This window comes from Embiotoca jacksoni, unplaced genomic scaffold (assembly GCF_022577435.1).
Source record: "Embiotoca jacksoni isolate LCO1_2020_lvr unplaced genomic scaffold, fEmbJac1.0.p SCAF_13, whole genome shotgun sequence".
In the NCBI taxonomy this organism is placed as follows: domain Eukaryota; kingdom Metazoa; phylum Chordata; class Actinopteri; family Embiotocidae; genus Embiotoca; species Embiotoca jacksoni.
Genome location: NW_027185263.1, coordinates 925,525 through 947,500, shown reverse-complemented (window position 1 = coordinate 947,500; position 21,976 = coordinate 925,525). Strand labels below are relative to the sequence as shown.

The 21,976-nt window shown below is 44.3% G+C and overlaps 1 protein-coding gene across 2 annotated transcripts in view; it reads right to left on the bottom strand.

Moving 5' to 3' along the window:
• mcama (melanoma cell adhesion molecule a) overlaps nucleotides 1-21,976 on the bottom strand; it is a 41,663-nt gene that overhangs the window by 1,717 nt on the left and 17,970 nt on the right. For both annotated transcript variants that reach the window (XM_069145812.1, XM_069145813.1), the window contains 15 exons: nucleotides 12,432-12,565; nucleotides 11,591-11,819; nucleotides 11,416-11,486; nucleotides 11,203-11,290; nucleotides 10,800-10,979; nucleotides 9,291-9,418; nucleotides 8,485-8,620; nucleotides 8,153-8,268; nucleotides 7,357-7,498; nucleotides 6,486-6,616; nucleotides 5,588-5,729; nucleotides 3,984-4,019; nucleotides 1,789-1,918; nucleotides 954-1,071; nucleotides 1-305 (listed from right to left, as the gene is read on the bottom strand). The exon at nucleotides 1-305 is cut by the window's left edge and continues 1,717 nt beyond it. In XM_069145812.1, coding sequence (XP_069001913.1) covers nucleotides 303-305; nucleotides 954-1,071; nucleotides 1,789-1,918; nucleotides 3,984-4,019; nucleotides 5,588-5,729; nucleotides 6,486-6,616; nucleotides 7,357-7,498; nucleotides 8,153-8,268; nucleotides 8,485-8,620; nucleotides 9,291-9,418; nucleotides 10,800-10,979; nucleotides 11,203-11,290; nucleotides 11,416-11,486; nucleotides 11,591-11,819; nucleotides 12,432-12,565 — 1,784 coding nt within the window. In that variant the 3' untranslated portion in view covers nucleotides 1-302. The remainder of the gene's footprint in view (nucleotides 306-953; nucleotides 1,072-1,788; nucleotides 1,919-3,983; nucleotides 4,020-5,587; nucleotides 5,730-6,485; nucleotides 6,617-7,356; nucleotides 7,499-8,152; nucleotides 8,269-8,484; nucleotides 8,621-9,290; nucleotides 9,419-10,799; nucleotides 10,980-11,202; nucleotides 11,291-11,415; nucleotides 11,487-11,590; nucleotides 11,820-12,431; nucleotides 12,566-21,976) is intronic.

Sequence of the window (21,976 nt, the reverse complement as noted above, 5' to 3'; positions counted from 1 at the left end):
ACAAAATATATATAATATATACATTTTCATAAAATGAAAACAAAAACATCGTACGCACACTGAACGACAGCCGAGAGTTGAAGAAACAAAAATGAATGTGGAGGACATTCATTCGAAAGAAAATACACATCTGTACATACATGTGAGTGTGTGTGTGTGTGAGTCTACTGAATACTGCTGAGAACAAAGCATGATGGGAGGAATGTCCAGGCTGAGCGGTGGTGGTGTTACCCTGCAGGTCTCAGGTCAGCGGGACGCCCCGACCGATGGTGCACGACGTCACCGCCGAGCCGCCGGACGCTTTACTGGAGGGAGAGACGATGGAGTCAGCTTCACATACACCAACAGAATCAGGTCAAAGTGCCACAAACTGCAATACCACTGAGAGCCACCAGGGGCTGCCTAAAAAAACCAACTAGTCTCCTTTTGAAAAAGCATCAAGTTCTCTCCTGAAATACAAAAAGTCATGACGGTGTCGTTATCTTCCTTCCTCTTCTTAGTTTTTTGTTTTTTTTAATCCCGTCATTAATTCGACAATAAGGTTAAAAAAAAACGTGTTTTTCGGGGGCGTGTCTGTTTGAGTGACGTCACTTTTTAATCCACGCTCGAATAAAATGAAGCAAAAAAAAAATTCTGTCATTTTTGTCCATTAATTCTTTCATTAAGATAAACATGAAGAAACGCAGTAAGAAGAAGAAACACAAGCTGGTTGGAAATAAACCTGCAGGTTAGTTGAACAGGAAGTCACAAACACCGATCGCGTCTTCACATCATCACAATTTGTTTTTGCTACGAGCTGGTTTATTTACAACCGTTAAATAATTGACGCGCCGACCGAGTCTCATCCCATAAATACATCACATGTAGGAGGAGGACGATGAACCAACTGTTTCCTAACATGCAGAACAAACTCCACGCTGCAGCCTGTAGGGGGCGTCGATGGGTCCAGTTACCTGCTCACTGGGCCCTTTTTTGTCTCCGTTGACGGCTTTTAGGAGGACGGCTTCCTCATTCTTTGGGGTGGTCTTCATCTCCACGACGATGTCATCTTTGGTGGTCTTCTCTTTGGTGCTGCAGACGGAGAGAGCAGTCGGTTCGTCTGGCGTTAAAGTTTAAATGTTTGTTTGGTACCAGAACCGAACGGTTCGAAGGCCCCATCGTCAAGCAAAGAACTATTCTTTTTTCTTCTAAATAATTTTTTTAGGGCTTACAGGTGCTTGAAACTCATGAAACTCGGCACGTGCGAGATCTGGTGAAAATGTACATCTAATGTGGGTTTTCAGGAGTGGGCGTAGCTAAATGGCTCGCTAGCACCCCCTAAACTGCAGCCCATCGCAGCAAACTTTCACCTACATGTAACTCATTTGGTAGGCATGTAAATCATACTTAGATGTACAAAAAAAGTGGATTGGTGCCAGACATTTTTGTAAATTTTTGCCCATTTGCACGTCAAGCTTCTCCCACAGAATTTATTGGACCGACCTGAAATTTGGTGTGTCCATTCTTAAGACCTTCGGGATGACAAGTTGTTAAAAGAATTCATTTGCAGTGAACGGTGTGTCCGTGGCGTGGTGGCCATTTTGTAAGTTTTGCCATGAAACTAAAAGTTGCAACTTTAATGTACGTTGTGTAAAATTCACCAAACTTTACATGTATGATAAAAGTCCTGCCCTGAAGACATATACGTGCCAATGTTCAATCATAGCCATAGCGCCCCCTACTGGCAAGAGAAAATGTTTTGTGTTTTCATGAGCTCCTTCGAACAGGTTGATCACAAGCTGAACTCACATCTCCTGCTTGCCCGAGCGTCCACACGGGATCTTTCCCTTCTTGTGCAGGAAGTAGATGACGCTGCCGAGGAAGGCGAGCAGCAGCAGACACAGTATGATCACCACGATGATCACGCCGCTGCCCTCGGCTACGCAAACACAGAGAGACCAACAACGTGTTAGAGTTGATCTGAAAAAACATTTCAGAGCTGCAGCCACAACAAAAGTCACATTTACACAGCCAGAAAGGAACGAAGGCAACGGCGAGGGAAAAGCGGCGGCTTAGAAACGACTGAAATCATTCAACCGCAACACAAAACACATCACATCTGAATGAATGCACAAAAAGCAGCAGATCATGAGACGCTGCAATGAAAACAGGTGAAACACATCTGTGATCGCTGGAGGAGCTTCGACAGGTCTGACAATAAAAACATAGGGAGTTTTTTTTTAAGTCTGAAGTGTTGAATCCAGTGTTTTTCTACTAAAGACTTCAAATCTGAATCTCTTCTTCATTGGATTAAACTTGTGGAAGTGCAACTCGAAAAAACTGAAGTTAAAAATGAAGTTTAATAATACAGATAGGGAAACACGTGTCCCACCGACCTGCAGTATTTAAACCACTAAGTGGTTCATTTAACTAATTTCTCTTCTTAATGCAGAAGAAATAAGAAGCGGAGCGTGAAATTATGTCCGTGATGTTTCTCTGTCATTTAATGATGACTGTGCAGCAGAACTGTTAGAAAAATGTCATTTACTTTGTTCAGCATCTGTGACCTGCAGCTCCGATAACTCACTTCATTTAAAAGACTTCAATTATTCATCCGGAATGTAAAGAAGCTGCAATGTGACGGGAAACAACACAAACTTCTATTAAAACGATTGATTTACTGACTGTATCCATCATTTCAAGCCCTTTATAATATTCCTGTTGGACTGTCCTGGAAATGGCATATTTCTTTCAACTAACCTTTTAACATTAATAATAATCATTCACCAATAACTCATGTTTTTCTGGTGCAGTTTTTTTGTGCAGTGGTGCATCCTCCTGGTTTTCAGTTTGCCAGTTCAGTCTTTGCATCTTTAAACACAGGAAGAGATTCAGCTGTCATGTTTCTGATGATGATACAGCCGGAAAAGGACAGAAAAAAAATAATAAAATAACGTTTATCAAACTCAAAGACAGGAAACATGCAGGTAAATGAAGAAGCAAGAAAACACAACAAAAGACCAGAAGAGAATAAAATGGATGGCGTCTGTTTGTGTGGATCAATAAGTTCAGACCTGGAAGCTACAAACATTTTATATACAGTCTGTGGTTAGTACGTAAGCATGTATTCAGTCTAAGTCTGAAATCTGAGGCCCAAACTCATCATATTAATTATTTAAAATCATAAATTTAACATGTTAGTTTCGTCTTTTATCCTACAAGAGACGTTCTGTTGGATTATATTAATTTTTCCTGCAGTAAAATCTCCAGATTTGTGTTTTGAAATCCATAAAAGAGTGAGAACCAGTCAGAAAAGACGTGTCGTCATTTACTGCCGCAGAGACTCGGTGATGTAACTCATTTTGAAATCTTGCACTCGGTGTTCAGTGTGTGTTCAGTCCTGTGTGATAAACTCCTGCAACAACCTCAGTAAATAATCATCTTCCGTGGTGGACGGACTTCACATCGTGTCCTCTCCCGGTGGTTTTAACGGGAGGCTGCGTTTCCCCTGAAGGCCCGTGAAGGTTTAATGGTACGAAGTGACTGCTCAGAATAATTCCCCTTCTCCGTAATTACCTGCAAATTATCCTGCCGTGTAAAAACTGTCCATAAAACAGGAGGACAGTCTGGTAAAGTGAGACGCTGTTTGTTTTCGGACATTTTTATTTCTGTAATTGCGGGATAAACAAATATTTTTCCGGCTGCGCGGCGTCCGGTCGGAGCGTCGTTAGATCTGCTGTTGAGCTCAAATCTGCTGCTGTTGGGATTTTTTTATCAAACAGAATATTTAAATACGCCCGCAGGCCGTCCACAAGATCTGCCAGCGAACCAAAAGACAAGAGTCCCTGCACCAGAAGCATCAATAATGCACGCACTCCTCCAAACCCTTCACTGTCCCACACAGAACCGGAGTCAGGACACGGAGGACAGAGGACAGAGGACACGAGACCTTTTTGAGGTGGAAGACGGTGAATGAGAGATGGACGGGAGGACGGAGGTCTTACCGGGAGAGAAGGGGGCGGTGGTGGTGACCCGGGGAACTGTGGACAAGTAGAACAACACTTAGGGCGGACACACACACACACACACACACACACACACACACACACACACACACACTCTCTCTCTCTCTCTCTCTCTCTCTCTCTCTCAGGTTTTATTTGACCTTATTCGGTCCCTTCAGGAATTTCGGATTTTGACTTTTCTCAAACATTTCCGACAGCAGGAACCTTTTGTTTCTTACCGATAAACTAAAAAGGAGTCACAAGATCAGCGAGATAAAAAAAATTTAAAAACTCATATTTTGGTTGCACAAAAATGTACTTTTTTCATTGACTTCAACAATACCATCATGTCAGAAACAAACTCTAAAATATCATCTTGTTTTGGCACCTTATCGCCCAGCGAAGGTTTCAACGGTCTGAGAACCATCTCGGTTTAATGTTCAGACAGCTGATGTCCGAGCCGGGATGTGGAAAATGATTTCAATAGTGCATTTAAACAATCACACGTTAAATTTTTTGGGCATTAAAGTTGTTCGGACTTTGTGAAACTTTGATCTGCAGATTGTAACCGGATCTCCGTCTTCGAGGACAAACCCACGTTCATTTAAGATGTCCAAAGTGTTTCCACGATGTTTGTAATCAGTGTTTCTGAGGTAGAGACGATGATATGACCCGTTTCATTGTGTTCGCTGTGTGTTCGGTGCCCACGGCACCGTCTGACAGGCAACCAGGAAGAGAGTTCATTGTGCAGGCGGGCGTCTCCGTTCGTTGCATTTTCTTTTTCAAATACCAGAAATAAGTACGTTCATTGTATGAAAACCATCAATTTTCATACCGCCTCGTCCCGCTGCAACTCTCCGTCCACCTCTAACCTACGATTGATTTCACAGCTGAAACCTTCAGTAATAATTCAAGAATAATATAAAGGGATGAGAGGCCTGAAAAGAAAAATCTATGTCGCTCTTAATTAGAAAAATCTGCTGCATGTTTTATAAAGTCTCCAAAAAAATCAGCCGAGTATCTCGTTTAATTCCTATTTGCTGAAATTTGACTTTTATAAACATTATTTTCCGCAGGAAATGACAAATAATTACTGTTATTCAGATTTTTTTGCCCAAAATCTGAAATCACTGAAGTCAATATCATTATTATTCATGTTGAAAAAGAAAACAGAACAAAGAAACCGTCAGAGAGCTGCCCTGGACGTGAAGTCAACTTTCCTTTTCTAAAACCAACATCAAGGCAGCAGATTTCTGTAATAAATGAAAATGTATTTGGGTGTTCAGCGTGAGGAGCCGGAGCTCCATGGTCATTAATTTAGGCTTCAAAAAGCAAAATAAGTTGGAAGCTCCATTACTGAGAGAACAGAGCGTCTTCTTCTGCCTTCGTAGCGCTACAGCTCCCTTTAATTAAGCAAAAGGAAAAAAACGGTCCACGACTCGAGGCGCTTTCCGTCACACCGGAGAAAAAAGAAAAAACGAGATTAAATGAGCTCCAACATGAAAGAAGAAGAAGTGGAACGACACTTTAACATAACAAAGGAATTTCTCCAAATAAGCGTAGAAAGCAAATGTTGGTGGAGTGAAAACCGACGGAGGTCTTACTGGCTTTGATGCTGAAGGCTTTGACCTCGGTGCCCATGTCGTTGGACGCGTTGCACAGAGCGCTGACGTCCGACGTGACTTTGACCGACACCACGCTGTGAGCCATGTGCTCGTTGGCCTTGTTCACCACCTCCTGCCAGTTCTGCACAAACACACCAAAACAAAACACACTTCAGCGACGACATTTTACACACCAGCGGCTTTTCAGAATAAAAGCGCAGCGGTGGCAAAAATCACACGAGGAACCTGCTAAAATCACACAATCATAATATGTCCATCAGCTCCTGCAGAACGTAGCAAACTAAAGAGACCGAAGCTTGAATCACTTTCCTTTCATGTTTTTAAACTTTGTAAAACAAATCAGTTTCACATTAAATCAAACTGAGCAAAATGTCAGAATTATTATTTTGTCAATTTGACAAAGTCGAAAGCTGCCAGGACGCAAAAGTAGAATTTGTTTTTAAAAACTTGAGTGACCTTCACTTTAATGTTTCATTATGTAAATACACGTATATGATGTTTAATCAGAGTTCACAGATCGTTCCTGTTGAACGCAGCACAGTGATGCTCACGGAGCAGGAGGAAGCAGGAAAAACAACAACCTGATTCTGTAGTAGAAATCACTGCATGGGCTCAGGAACACTTGGCTGTAAGCGGGTGTGTTGAAGACTTTTGACTAAAAATCGGATGTTTCTCTGCTCCAGTTTCAGGTTTCACGGTGAAACCACAAACGTACCAGCGGTCACGTTAACATGAGGAACTGATGTTGATCAACTCTGAAGCCTGAACTTATTGATGCTCCTTCGTACAGCAGAAAAACAGCTTTCAATAACATTTATAATGAAACCAAATATCTGTTTCCGCTGTCAGTGTGAAGTGTTTGAAGTGAATCAGGTACCTGGCTGCCGATGATGTTCCAGGAGATGCTGGGCAGAGGATGACCCTGAGCCTCACAGCTCAGGTTCACCATGCGGCCGGACGCCTCCTCCAGCTGCACCTCCTGATCCACGCCCACCAGCTGGGGACCACCTGGAGGCGCGCACACACACACACACACACACACACACACACACACACACACACACACACACACACACACAGTTCATTAGTCTTCTATCGTTTTTTCTCCCATTAATTCTACTCAGTATTACTTTTTTGTTGCACTTCCTGCCCTGAGGTTTCACAATAAAAGCCCTTTGGTGGCCTGAAAGGGCACAATGTTCCTGTTTTCCTGTGAGGCCACACTCTCACAACTCCAACACAAAGTTTGTCTTATTTCCCCGGAGACGATCCATCACATGACCGACGTTTATTCTAACCGGATTAAACGAGAACTCTCAGTTCCATCAATTTGGAGGAAGTAGAAATAAAAGAGGCCGCTCATGATCGAGAAAATAAAAGACCTGCTGCGAAAACACGAGCGCAAATCCAACAATTAGCACGTGTAAACTATTAACAACTAAAATATCTACAAGTTTGAGAGTTTAAAAATGTCAAATGCATAAAAACTGATCTGGAAAACAACTAGAAAAGAAAATATGTTTTCAAATCAAACTTTTCCACCTCAGCTGAGCAAAAGAACTTCTTTCCCCTGAATTTTGCTTGTTTTTCCTTTATTTTTAAATAAATAAATAAAGTATAAAAAACAGGTGAAACTAACTTTATCATCGAGTCTAATCTCATTTTAGACGACATAAAAGCACAACATCATCTGGAAGCCTTTTTTTTTTTTTTACCCTGCAGCTGAAGTGATGTAAGTCATGACTGACCTTGGACGATGATGTGAACGGAGCCGCTGGTGTGAAGGGACGGCAGGGAGGGAACGGTCACCTCACAGATGTACTCGCCGCTCGTATCGTAGGTGGCGTCCTGCAGGTGCAACGTGTTCCCTCGACCCACCTGCTTCCCGTCCTGAAAAACACGCACGGAAGAAAAAGAGCGAGGTCATCGCAACAAACTCCCCAGATATGAAGCGGACGTGCACGAAAACAGTGTAATTTATTCATGTGAAATTATTTTTACTTTACACTTATTTTCAAATGATTTATTTGAGATTATTTGGACTACATCTTTTATTTAAATTATATTTTCACATTTTTATTTATTTGTTTTAGTTTTAAAACATTTTCTAATTCAATTTTTTTTTTGTTTTAGCTTATTTTAATTCATATTTTAGATGATTTGCACCTTATTTAAGATTTTGTTGGCTTTATTTTCTAATTTTAATTATTTTAAAATTCAGATTCATTAGTTTTAGTTTATTTTAATTACATTTCTTATTTAAATCAGCCCACACTTGAACACATCAATAGTAGTTTTATAAACTTTACATCTGACTTTTCTTTCTAGTTGTCGTTTTTGAGCCGAAGCGCTTGATTTTCTTGCATGTTTGTCCTCATTAGCAGCAACAGGGAAAAAAAAGAAATCACATGTTGACTGAAGTGATTGTTGACGTGATTAAACCGATACGAGCATCCTCGTTCTCTACAAATCTTCTTTGCTGTATCGTTTGGGTGATTTTGAACGATGCAGTCAGAAGCACGACGCCGTGTTTTCCGAGCGTACCTTGAACCAGACGGTCGAGGTCTTCAGGGACGACAGAGCGTTGCAGGTCGCCGTCAGATCTTCTCCTTTGAGCATCACCTCCGAGTCTTTGGGAACCACGACAGCTGGATCCAAGTCTGAACAGCAACCAGACGAGAGACAGGAAACAGGAAATAGGAAATAGGAAACAGGAGGTCAAACAAGTTTGGTGACTGAACAGGAAAAAAAGCTCAATAACATCAAGCTGAATTTATCAGCGTTGTTTTCATCAACAGCAAATAAAAACAAAACCTTCTTCTTAAGGTTTGATGGAACAATGAAGTGAAAGTGCGTTGATGTGTTCTGGTCCTCACAGTGGACGGTGAGCTGCACCTCTCCTTGGACCTCGGCGGCATCCAGCGGTAGACATCGGTAGACGCCGCTGTCTTTACGGGACACCGGAGACAGAACCAAGACGTCTCCGCTGCTCTGCAGCTCCACGTCCGGCTCCTGAAACAAATCTGTTAGTTTTAGTCCGACAACTTCTTTATTTCTTGTATCGGATGTGTTTTCAAAGTGACTTCATCCTAAAACTGTGTTTTGTGACGTTTAATGAGCCTCAGAGTCGAATCGTGTGACATGTTGAGTCTGTTTTGAAGGTTGTTTTGTGTCTCCAGTTGTCCGGTACGATAGCTGCTCGTTAACTTGAGTGTCTTTTAGGTAATTATCTGTTTGTTAGCTGCTCGTTACAGCTGCTCTCCGTCTCTCATCTTATTGATCCAACCTCATCTTGGATTAAAATTTAATGAATTAAATCTCTCGACTCGTTTTCACAGCAAAAACTGCTCTGAGAATGTCTCGATAGAGTCACTGACAAAATGTCCCCTGCCTTCCCGCTTAGTCAGCTGACTTTTCTTTTCATTGTGCCCACACACACACACACACACACACACACACACACACACACACAATGAGTGTGTGTCCTGACGTGGGAATGAGCGGTGCTGCGAGGCCTCCGGTCTCTGGACCTGCGGGGTCACGACTGACAGCGTCCCGGCGGCTGCACGGGGGCCCGGCCAGCTCTGCATATCAAAAACATTCCCGGCGTGTCTCCCGCGTGTCACCCCTTTTCTCTCCGTCGGGAGACTTTCAAGGGTGAGAATAGTTCGTCCATTCTTACTTGTTCTCTGTTGAAAATGAAGGGTGACGGGGGGTTGCCATCGCCCTGGCAACGCAGCTCCACAGCATCCCCCTCTTTGACCAGGCCCTGAGGCGACTCCTTCCACAGCTCCACCATGGTGGTGGGGTCTGCAGACACACGCACGCACACACACACACACACACACACACACACACACACACACACACACACACACACACAGAAAATCAAATTAAGCAGGCTTATTCAGCGAGCTGTTAGAAGTCACTTTACAACAGCGTTTCCATAACGCTGACAGCACAGACTGTGTTTGGCTACAGTGTCCCAAACAACAAAGAAAAGACCAGATGATGTGGCTGCTCAAATTATGATGACTGTGGGAACAGAAGTTTGCTGCAGGTCGATCAATGTTTCTTCAAACTTTCTGAAGTTTTTTGCACCCAGTGGGTGTTTAATGAAGCCGATTTTGATGTCGAACTCACACCGAAATGTAGTTCCTGCAAGCCTCGCCCACTTGAAGACGAGGAAGCGTTGAGGAGTTCCTGACAGGAAGCCCAAACAGACTTTATTAACAAATTCTGTCTGTGAAACGTTTTATTGTAGAAGTGAAAGCTGATTTTTTGTTTTTAAATGCATTGTCGCTATGGCAACGCGGTCGCCTTGAGGGGGAACTATCTGCAGTGGAAAACGAAACATTTAAATTACATATAAATGTTGAAATTACAGATGTTTTTAAGTAGATTAGAGCCGTGTAGATGCATCTTAAATGACTAGACATGAGGAAACAGGCACTGCTCGCTCTGGCCTCCAAATGTGACCTCTGACCCTCAAACCAACGCCGTGTTTTACATCGACGTTAACCAGATATCTCCGGCGCTGCCACGGAGGCGGCGGCTGTCCCCGACGTGGGCGTCTTATCAATATTCAGCTGACTGTGAGCAGGTTCAAACACTAACATCTGTTACAGCCGGCTGAAAAACACAGCTGAAAGAAAATCCACAGCCTACACTTGTGTTATGATACATACACAGAAAAATAGAATCTCATTAACAGCAGAACATATAAAACAACAGATGGAAGGAGACGGAAAATGAGATCAAATAAAAAAAACACTCAAATCGAATACTGAGACAAACAAGCTGCAGGTTTGTTAATAAATATTACAATAATGCTGCGAATTAGATGCATTAATATGTTGTTTATGGTAAAAAATAAAAAATAAAACACTTAATGATAAAGTATAATCTGCCATGGTGGAGAGAGGAACTGTAATGCTGCTCATAAGGATTAAAGCAGACGGCTTAGAAATATTTGTAATTATTTTTCACATTTAATTTGCATTTCTTGTGCAGGAAGAAGAAGGATTTGCTGAGCGGACAAGTTCAGGAACAAAAGTCTGCAAATCAGCTCATTTCAGGCTTAATTCTCAAACTTCAGTGTGTATGAGCAGGTTTTTTGCGGGATCAGACGACAGAACGTCCTGAACAGGAACGCCAGGAACGAAGGACGCGAGCGTCGGCGTGGACTCACAGTGAAGCGTGACGTTGACGCTGTGCGACTCGATGGTCCTGATGGCTCCCGGGACGAAGAAGCTGACCTCGCAGGAGAAGTGGGCGTCCTTGTCCTCCTTCGCCACCTTGTGCTCCAGCGTGCTCTGGACGGAGTAGAAGCCGCTGGACGGCCGGGTGACCAGCATCAACACGTTCACATCTGGACGGGGGACATAATGTTAGCGTGCTACCGTCTGCTAGCTAGCACTAAAAAACAAGTTCGGCTCGTGCGGGTGGTTTTTGAAATATTTAGCAAATTCATTGTGCTGCAGCGCCGACGTCCCTTCAGCCGAGCAAACGGCTGTAATTTGAAAATCGAACGGGGCAAAATTGTTTTAAAGAAGCACCGGGGAGACCCCCGGCAGACCTTTCAAGACACTTACGTCCGGCTGCAGACAGCAGCGGCGTGCCGTTCCTGTACCAGGTGATGTTGGGTTTCGGGAAGCCGTTTCGAGCCTCGCAAGATGCAACCTGGCACGGAGAGTCACAGACACACAAACGTGATTGGCTTTAAAGGTCACCGTTGCAGCGTCGATATGTCTGCTGGACACGGTAACCCTTGAGATTACCGTATTCGTCCATCTCATTGGACCCACCTTAGACGGCGCCTCGTTGGTCACAGATATGCCGGTGAGCACACCTTCGATCACCGGAGCCTCTGGAGGAGCTGAATCAGCAAAATATAACTTTAGTCTTTCATAAAAAAAACTGAAACGTGGTTTTCATGAGCCTTTAAATCTTTCTTTATGTCTGATTTGCGGGTTTTCTTACCGAACACTCGGAGGTGCGTCTTGCCGTCGGCGTTTCCGGCGGCCAGCCCGTTGACCTGGCAGAAGAACTCCCTCTCGTCAGACAGCTGGACGTCCTCGATCACGAGTCGAGTTCCCTGCTGGTCCGAAGTCACGTCGATGCGGCCGCTGTATTCTGTGTTGTTGTCAACCATCTGCTGAGTGCCGTCGCCGTAGAAGATCCGCGTCCGCGCGTTGTCACCGACAGCTTTCTGCAGGAGGACACACAGTCGGGACACACTTCAACCTATTTCACAGGTACATAAAAATAATGATTCTTTCACTCGGGACGTCAGCTTCATCAGAACAAGCGCTCCTACTCCGTCAACCAATAACATCACCGCGGCGCTGATATCTGCTGCCCGCCCGTTGAGAACTGCATGCAGCTTGCAGCAGCGCGCACCGCTACGAGGAAATTCCTGATAGCTGTCAAACTCTGATTTGAAGAGTCATTACTGGCTGATAAGGGCTGGATGCATTTTACATGGTAATGCAGCTCCTGTTATTTCAGTTGAGGTCATTAATAAATGTGTTAAATTTGAACATCTCCTGAGGTGGATGTAGGCTGAACCGGTTCTGTATCAGGCACCGTCAGATTCGTTTTTATCCAGAATATTGCAGCTCAACTTAGTTCTTCATTCTTTTCTTCTGTAGACGATGATACAGAAAACATAAAAAAAACTGATGCTGCAACTACAAACTGAGCTCGGGGTTCCCTGACGGCGTCCGGAGCTGTCCGACTCAAACGCCTCCAAAGGGCCGTTTGAGTCGAACAGCTCCAGACAGACGGTGTCAGCTTTCGTTGTTCGCCCGGCGCTACTCACCACAAACCACTGGATCATGACAAAGCTGGGCTCGTTGTCGGCATCGGTGAAGCTGTACTGGCAGGGGATCTCGGCCGAGTCGCCCCGGTACACCTCCACACTATCATGCATCGTCAGCTGCACCTTGGCCCACGCTGAGAAAACACAAACACATGCACATAAATCAGCTGCCAGCTTCGTGCAGCGGTGGTCCCACATTATTCAGGAGCCATAAAACAGTATTCAACATTTCACTACAGCTTATTACGTACACCTTATTCTAATTTTGACCTTCAACCTCGAGCCACTTCTAAATGCGTTGTGTTTGTTGGACGAGCGACCGTCTCCCCGGGGCCGACCGGCTGCCAGACTGCCATGTTAGCAAGAACAAAGAAGAAAAGGTTTCTTGTCCACATGGCATAATTTTCATCTCCCGTCTGTCTTGGCCGACTGTAACCACAAAACCACATCTTGGCCGGCGGAGCGGTTCCCTAGGCATCACCGGGGGAACGCAGACCAGGGAAGGCCCGCCAGTTTGACACTGGGTGTCTGATTCGGGGAGCCAAGAGCTTTTCCAGCCATGTTGGAGTTGGCTGCTGTTCCAGAGGCGCCCGCTCCCACAGTGACAAAGGAAAACATGGATGGCACCAAAAAAAAGTCTATTTTCTCTGTTTAATCTGGTTTGGAGTCATTATGAGAGACGGTAAAGGAAACCACCCCCTCTTCATTTTACACTGTCAGGTGACCACTGGATTTACAGCTTCTTTTCCTGGCAGGACTTTTGAAACGACAGTATAAAAGTCATCTGTCACAGTTTGGGCCGGGTACCGAACCTCAATACCTTTACAGCACCAACACTTTTTATATTTTAAAACTCTTAACTTTGCTCGGTTTGTGCCGGAGTAAATTTCATCCATAGACAAAATCACGTAACTTACATCTGACAATAAAATGCCTTATTTCAATCTTTTGGCCTCATATCTGTTTGCATTAACGGGAGGCTTCTCTGTGTGTGGTCGGCCATCCACCGATAGCATGAGGCGTTTACTGGACATCGGTAAATTGCAGCACCGAGCGATAATTTTCCCGTGTGAGACGTTTAGGCGACATCAAGCCGGGTTACACTCTCCCCCTCTAAACTGCATGGAAACAAAAGATTTGTCCCAAAATGTGTTTTAATTTTTCTTAACATGGATTTTCTGAAACTGGTATCGAAGTTTCAAAGTCAAGGCATCGGGACCGAACATTTTTGTCCGATACCCGGCGTTGATGCCGTCCATCCGTATAAATGAGTCCTTCCTCAAAAAAAGGTCAAAGTCTTTTGATGCAGGACCTTCGACAGCTCGCTTGTTTAAGACTAAAATAATATACTTCTTATTATTTATAGGATTTCTTTACAAGCTACAAGTTAATGCCAAAAAAAAGGATCATTTTAATCACTAAAAGGTCATCTAAAAATAATTTTGGTAACAGTTATGGAGGTAAAAAGTACAATATTTCAGGTTTATAATTATTTACCACCCCTGAACACGACAGAAAACTAAATTCAGTTTTATTTATTGTGTTGATGCAGAACTATTCATATAATGTTTCCCCTGATTGTATTGCATTCACAGGGGGCAGGGGGGGGGGGGAATTCCCAGTTTTAGTTTTAGCCTGGTGGTTTTTTCAAAATAAAATAAAAACAATCATCCAGGACGAGACCTCGGTGTCCTCGGACGTGTTTTCAGCGTTGGTTGAAGCAGACGAAGCATGAAAAGAGCTTTAAGAGTCCAGTAGCCACCCTGCTGCCCCCATTCAACCGGCTACCCTCTCCTCCCCCCATCACCACCCTGTCTCCCCCCTCCTCCTCCCCCTCTTCCTCCTCCTCCTCATCCAATCATTTTCACAACTCATTTTTTTTCTCCCCGTCCCTCCCTCCTCGGCCTCTGCTCAGCCAACCATTCCTTCAAGACAACGGGCACGCCATTGTTCCCCCACCTGGGTGGAACAGACCCCCCCCCCACACCCCTCCACCACACACACACACACACACACACACACACACACACACACACACACACACACACACACGGAGGACAACCACAGGACGTTCCATCCGAAGCAGAGGTTAAGAACAGTTCATTGCGTCCTGAACTTCTTGTTTACTGTGACGAAGACGACGCGAGACGTCTCCGAGACAAGAAGCAGATTATCGGAGGGCAAAATATGTCACAGAAGTCAGCACAGAAAAATGCTGTGTCTCTTTGGGGGCCGCGCTGCTAACTTTTCAGCTAATCCGATTAGCGCTGGGGGGGTTGGCGGGGATTTGGCTCCTAAAGCCAACCTGGGACCGGTCTTATCTGCTCCTGTTGTGACTTTACGCAGCACAATGACCCGTGATCTGTAGACCCTGACAACCCAAAAAACTGCTGCCGCCGCCTGTGGGTGTGACTGCAACTGTGTCTGTCTGCTGTCTGGATGATACAGAGCTAATTCATTCAGGGAAAAAACTAAAAAAAACACCCACACTCTGGAATATTTGGATGTGTTGACAGGATCGGAGCCCAGATGATGGTCTGTCCACAGGGACGGACAGACGGAGACCAGTTACAACAAGTTACACTTTAAATAGCAGACGTCCTGCTCTGCTGCGGGCGGGTCCGTTTACAAAACACCAGCAGATGTGAGTTATTCACAGATAATGAAGTTCAAAAAAAAAAAACACCATTCGTTACTTTTTAGGAAGCTGCACCTTCTTGGGTTTTATTTTCTGGGTGCAACAAGAGGAAAGGACTCGGCAAAGGGATCCGAAGGCTTCGCAGGTTCGGTGTCCGAAGCTCGTGTGCAATGCATGCTGGTCCATGTAGACACCCAACAGCAAGCAAACTTTAGAAAAAACTTTGGTTTTTCTGTTAATGCTGCTGGAACGGACCAATTTATTGCTTCAGCTGACAACAGCGAGTGTTGCTCCCTTAAATCTGGTGTTTGAATGCCCTTTTTTTTCCATCTCTCCCTTGTGATCCAGAAACAGGGTTTTGACATTTTCCCTCACTAACGGCGCCAATATAATCCACTTTGGTTCCAATACTAAAATGTTTTTGATACTTTACATTGATTAATAGTTATTTTTTACCCCTTTGTTCAGTTAATTCCAAACCTCTCAGTGTTTAAGGCCATTTTCTGGACACATTGTACAAAACGTTGCCTAAAAAAATACCCCGCTGGCTAATTTATCATTTAAATTGCCCTGATATAAATTTTTGGAAAGCGACCGCGGCTCGACTGATGGTCAGTCCACTAACTCTGTCCACCATTGGAAGGTTTCCCAGCGAAGGTTTGCAGACATCCAAGAAAATGAAGCCTGCTTTTTCTGAGTTTTCCTTCTGCATATTTAGAGGATAAAAGTTTTTATTTATCTCGTGACACATCTCAACGTCTCCAAGTTCAATCGGCACCAAATTGTGCACAAACGTTTATTGTTCCAACTGGATAAAAAAGCCATGAAATCAGGATCATTTGCACAGTTATGATGTGGTTTAAAAGCCTCCAAAACATTTACAGAAAGGATAAAGACCGAATAAAAAAAGAATAAAGAGATGACAATTATGTTTTCCGTCCTTCCAGACTTGTAAAAATACAAATCAGACAATAACAGACACAATGAGGGGGCCACTTCCAGCCCAGCCTCCGTTTACAGTCACTCATTATGCGTCTTAACACGCAGACAATACCCTCAGATGCTAACTAACGTCGTCACCGCCGCCGGCCTCCGTCCCATTAAGGCTGTCAGCTTAGGCCGCCGCTCGATCTGCAGTTCTGCCAGCGATAAGAGTCCAAATCACCTCTGACACAACGCACCGGCCTCGTTTACCCTCTCTAATCCCTCACATGCCCGCTGAGCCATGAAATGAGACCCAAGGTTTCTGGGGACAATAAAAATGTTCTAGTTCAAGATTGGGAAACATTTTTAATTTGATGTGATACAAAAAAAAAAAAAAGGCAGTCTGGGTTTGAAGATAAGAAAGTGAATTTTCTGCATCTGTTATGTCGCGCAGTCGAACTCCACGTATGTATTTTCAGAGCGATTTAAAGCGTCTTCGGGGGGAAGCGTGAGAGGAGACACTCTGAATGGAAGTCGGGCGGACAGCGAGCGTCCTCCGAGAGCCGAGGGTGTAAAAAGCCGGCGTGTAAGTGTGGATGACAGCGAGGAGGACTTCTCAATACTGGTGTGGTGTTGAACACCTGGGGACACGGCGCTCTGCCCCACATCAAAGACCAAGACGAGAGCTCCTCGTCCTCCTCGTCCTCCTCCTCGGGTGGCTTTCAGAAGCAGCACCTGGCACAAATCTCCCAGCGGCCCGTTTCCCCCGGCGACCGTGAAAGGTCCAAGTTTTTTTTATTCTTTCACACGGGAGAGATAAGGGAGTGCTGCAAATCTCCTCAAAGGCTCGTCTTTGTGCGTCCGTGATCCGTCTTTTCATGCAGCCGAGCGGGTCGAGACCTCCGACGGGCCTCCGTGGTCTCTCAGCTCAGGACGGATGGACGAGCAGGAAGATGACACTCTTTGATTGACAGGACTGGGCATCGTGCACTCGCTCTGCAGTTCAATCAGCGTTGAGTTTATTTAATGTTTTTTACACCAATTCAGCACGAGCCTGTTCCTGTATCCTGAAAACAGAGATACGTTCTGCTTCTGGGAACAGGACGCTTCGACTTGGATGAGCCGGACGGGTGAAAATGATTCTGGGTTAAATTTATAAGTCTTACGTGATCACATGATCTGATCACAGGTGCTGCTGAAGGACGTTAATTGCGTCCGAGTGGACTGAAGATGACGTCACAGAAACGTCCTGCAGGACCGACCGGGTCGAGCAACACGTGAAAGACACTGAATTAATGTAATAAATGAAAGAAAATGGAAATCCTGTCTGATTGTTCAAACACAAAGATCTCTAAAAACACACAAACGTCTTCCGTGAGAGTCGAGTTTTGCCTCTTTCTCTCATTTTGAAAGAATCTTTAATCATTCCCGCTGGTGAGCAACTTTCTTCAGCAGCTGCATGAATTTTTCATCCTCACCCCCCCGGTGGGCGAGACTTCATTAAAGGAGCAACACGGATGTTTTATTTATGCTCGTATCTGATGTTCGGCAGCGAGTGCGGCTTGTTCCCCCGCATCCACTACCCATCGATAGACCCCCCCCCCCCCCCTCCCACCACCACCACCCCGCCAGGCTGCCGGGCTGCCGGCACGCAGGTCGCTCCGCAGCCACAGGATGGATAATTAAAGGTCAATAGACTAAATACTGTATCTACATCACGGGGGGTGGGGGGGTGGTGAGGGGATGGAGGGGGGTGGGGGGGGGGGGTTCCTTCAGCTATCAGCAGAACAAAAACAAATTAGGAAAATGAGCCCCCAGGTAACAGTTTCTTAAAAACTCCATCTCAAAAACATGGAAATACAACGTTCATTTATTACATCTTCGTTCCTCTTTCCAGAAACTGCTGGAACCGTAACAGCTGGATTCATCATCATCTACGGATCCATGTGAGCACCGGGGGGTTAAAGTGGGCCGGGACGGACAGCAAACGCAGGTCAACGGTCCAGAAACACCGCCTGTAACTCTGTTTGCTTTCCATTTCCAACATAAATATCAACGGAGGACGCTCGATCGAGTGAAATGGAGCGAACATTCATCACACCGACTTCGGAGGCCTTTTTTTTTTTTTTTTTTTTTTACTGATTGATGAAACATTCGGTGACATTTGGAAGCAGACAGAAGCTGGAAACGATTTCTTCTTCGTCTCGTATTAAAGCGAGTGAAAGACGAGACATTAGGGTACGAGGCTTCTGTCATTTTAACACTATAAATAGGAGACCTTTTCATCTCCCCCCCTCCTCCCTTTCCCCTCCTCGCCCCCCTCTTTCTCCAATCAGACCTGTGACGACAGCACGCCGACTCTCTCCAACAAAAGGCCTCCTTATCCCGGCCCTCTGTGGTCATCATCACAGCGCTGAGTAGCCTTGAACGCTATAAACTAGGTGCCAACTAAATCAGCTCTCCGTCAGCCGGCCAGCAGAAACGGGGATCGAGTTACTTCGAGCCTCCAGGAGCCGAGAGCTCCTCCAAACTCGTTGGTGGCGAATGAACAGACAGGAAGTAGGCAGAGAATCAGTGTTATAACATGTTCATTCATGTTACATCCATTTTCAGATGGACCTCCAGAAAACGAACAAAACAAAGTTACTTTAGCTAACAACACCGAGATAACTCGTGGAAATAATTTATTGGCTTTTTATTTTAGGACATAATTTTATTTAGATTTTTTAAATGGGAGTCTATGGAGCCGGAGCTTTTGTTGGTGGAAGCCCCTAGTGGCCCTCCATGGCATCACACTTCCTGGCTTGACTTGTCAGACTGTGTCCACTTTTATATCCAGTTTGTGGTCTCAGTTCTTCGGTGTCGTTGAGAAGTTTTGGCTTTTTTTTTTATTTTATTTTTTAAACATTAAAACTTTATTTTTGGACACATTTTAAATGATATGGAGATAATACAAAAAAAAGAGTGTCAATGAAATTTCAGTTTTAAACTCATTTGTTATTTTTTCGGTGCACAATTAGTTCAAGGACCTTCAGACATTTTAAGATCTGAAGATTAATCGTGTCATTTTGGCGATTTTAAAAAAAAGTAAATAAAGGTGCTTTTCAAACCCTGCTGGTCAGTTCTAGTGCTAAAAGGGTTAAACCCATTTGATAGAATATTTTTCTCCACTGTGGGAACTCCCCACATCAGGAAGCAATTTTCATCAGAACCGCAGAACGTGTTGGGGAAATAGGGTCCACTTCCATTTGTCAGAAAAACAGAAACGGTGTCACCTTAAAACGCGGTCAGTCAGCGTTTCCTCACAGCAAAGTTTAAACTACCAAAACAAAGAGGTGAAGCTGCGACGCGGGGAAAAGAAAGTTGATTTATAGACATTCGAGGTCCTGAAATCCCTCCGAGGACGACACAGTTTCACCGGCACGATCCGTTTCTGAAAACTGAAGCATGTTCAAGGAGTCGAGATTTTATATTCCTGCAACTTCCTGCATTCGTAGCTCGATGCCGACATTTCAAATGTCATTGAGATTGAAACCTACGACTGCCGACCGGGATGTTCTGGGTCACTGAACCGACGTCTATCTGCTGAGGGAACCCGTCTCATCTCTTAGCTTCATACTTCTTCGCTTTAAGAAGCTGCTTCACTTCAAACGACTCTAATCGCCCAAGTTTCTCTCTTTTGCTCAACTCGGTTTAAAAAAAAAAAAAAAAAAAAAAAAGAGCCGTTGGTTTAAAACAAATCCAAACAGCTGCATTTAAATTCTGACTGCAGCAGTGGGACGCATCAGGAAAGTGATTTAATTCCTTCGGTCTTTGAAACCCGACCACAAAATCACTTATGCAAACAGGCTGAATCTACTTACTGGGATGGTTTTTTTCGGATGCTTCGTACTTGATGAGTCGGCGAGGTTTTTACATAAAAGTTTGACACAATTAGCCGTAACGCTGATTACGAGCGACACGCGCTCACATTTCCACGCTCCTGAACCGTTCATATTTCTTTGAACTTTTGTTTCTGCATTGTTTTCTAACATCTGTGTCGGTTTTTGTGTTTCGCAGCGCGTCCAACAACAAAGGCCCGTTTGTGCGTTCGCTCTCCTTTTATCCCGTCGAGCAGACATGAGGCGAGCTGTCGGGCCGAGCGTGCCACACCCAATTCACCGGGATCAAAATGCTGAACCCCTCCACCCCCCTCCACCCCCCCCTACACCCTCCACCACCACCGCACACAAATCCCCCGCTGAGAACCGTAATGCTCTCAAAGAGAATATGAGAGTGATCACAGGTGCACTGCTGTGTTAATGAGGAGGAAAGGCTACTCCCGGCCGGTCCTCCAACCAACACACACCACATGATTAAAAAGCAGCGCTACAGTAGTTTCAGTTCAGATGAATTACAGACGCCCTTAAAAAGGCACATCTAATAACCACAGAGAACAAGACAGGTGTGAAAACAGGAGGTCTGGTAACCCGGACAACCCGGCAAAACGTCAAATAGACACGCCCGGTCCACGACAGCAAAAAATGTGAAATAGCCACGCTTTGGCCTGTCTAGGCGTGACAGTTACACATTTTCCTGTAGTGGACGAAAATGAAACCGACTGCATTTGTAGAGCCGTGTGATTTACAGGAACATTTTGATCACATTGTTGGGGTTTGGGGGGAAAAAACAAGTCCTGGATTCAAACCCCATCATTGGCAGTCTGTGACTAATGCCAACAAGCCAAAAAATTGTTGTATTTGTTGCGGGACCTTGGTCACATGAATTTTACGTACATGTAAGTTTCACGCTTTCAAAATGTGTAACTGCCACGCCTTAACGGGCCAAAGTGTGGCGATTTCACATTTTTTGCTGCAGTGGACCGGCGTGTCTATTTCACGCTTTGCCGTGATGCTGGGTCGACTACAAAGGTCCCGACCCCGAAAGAAGAGCGACAGAAACCTGGATCAGATACAGACGAGTGAGAAAGATTCAGCAGAGTTCAGACACTTTTGGATAAAGGACACTAAATCTGAAACCTCATTTGTTTTTTTTACTTTAACTTATCATAAGATCTGGCTGTGATGAGTTTAACAGGAAGCTGGGTTTCTTTTCCAAAAAGCGTTTTCACACATGGCCATCCCAGAAATCAGAGTTAACCCTTCACCGGCAGCTGCAGGCTTTTGTTGGTCCTCTTAAATGAAAGCAAATTTTTGATCATGGGCACATTGTGTTCTAGTATTTATTACATTGGGTGGTAAAACTGAACTGGGCTTCTAATAAAAACCTTTAAAACAATGAGTTTATTTGTAATTGTTGTGATTAAAATTTTGCAGCAGATTTTCACCAAAAACTTTTTTGGAGTTCTGAAATTTTTGTGGTAAAATTGCAAAAAAAATTGCAATTGACTGCTAAAGAGTAATCTGTGCTGATTTCCTGTGATAATAATCCTGCTGCACATCCCAGAAATATTCTACTTATTATGTGTTTTTCTTTCTGTGTTGAACTCAGAGAACCATCACGAGGCCCAAAGTGATCAAATGTGTCTAAAAGCTGCGAATCTTTCCAGAACAAGCCGTCTGTGACTGGAATATAGAAACAAAGAAAACATCTGCCTTCAAAATAAGAGCTTCAGATGCTTTTAAATCACATTCATTCAACACTAAAACAAAGTTCAGTCTCTTCCAGCTGGAAGTGGAGAAAACTCATTTAACATGTTCCTCAATCCATCATAAGACCACATTTCCCACAAACCCCATTACTTCCTGTTATTACATTAAGCCAGCAGCAGTTTGTTTTGATGGTGAGAGGAGAAGGGGGCGGAGCCTTGCTGGTTGGAAATGAACACTTATTTTTGGTAATAAAGTCAGTTTTGTTTTGATAACTTTCAACAGAGCTTCTGTTGACGACCTTTTTTTGAAGAAAACATTTTTTTTTGCAGAAACTTTTGCAGAAATTGCCTAAATTTGCAATAATAATTGTGATTTCCTGGAACGACTGCTTC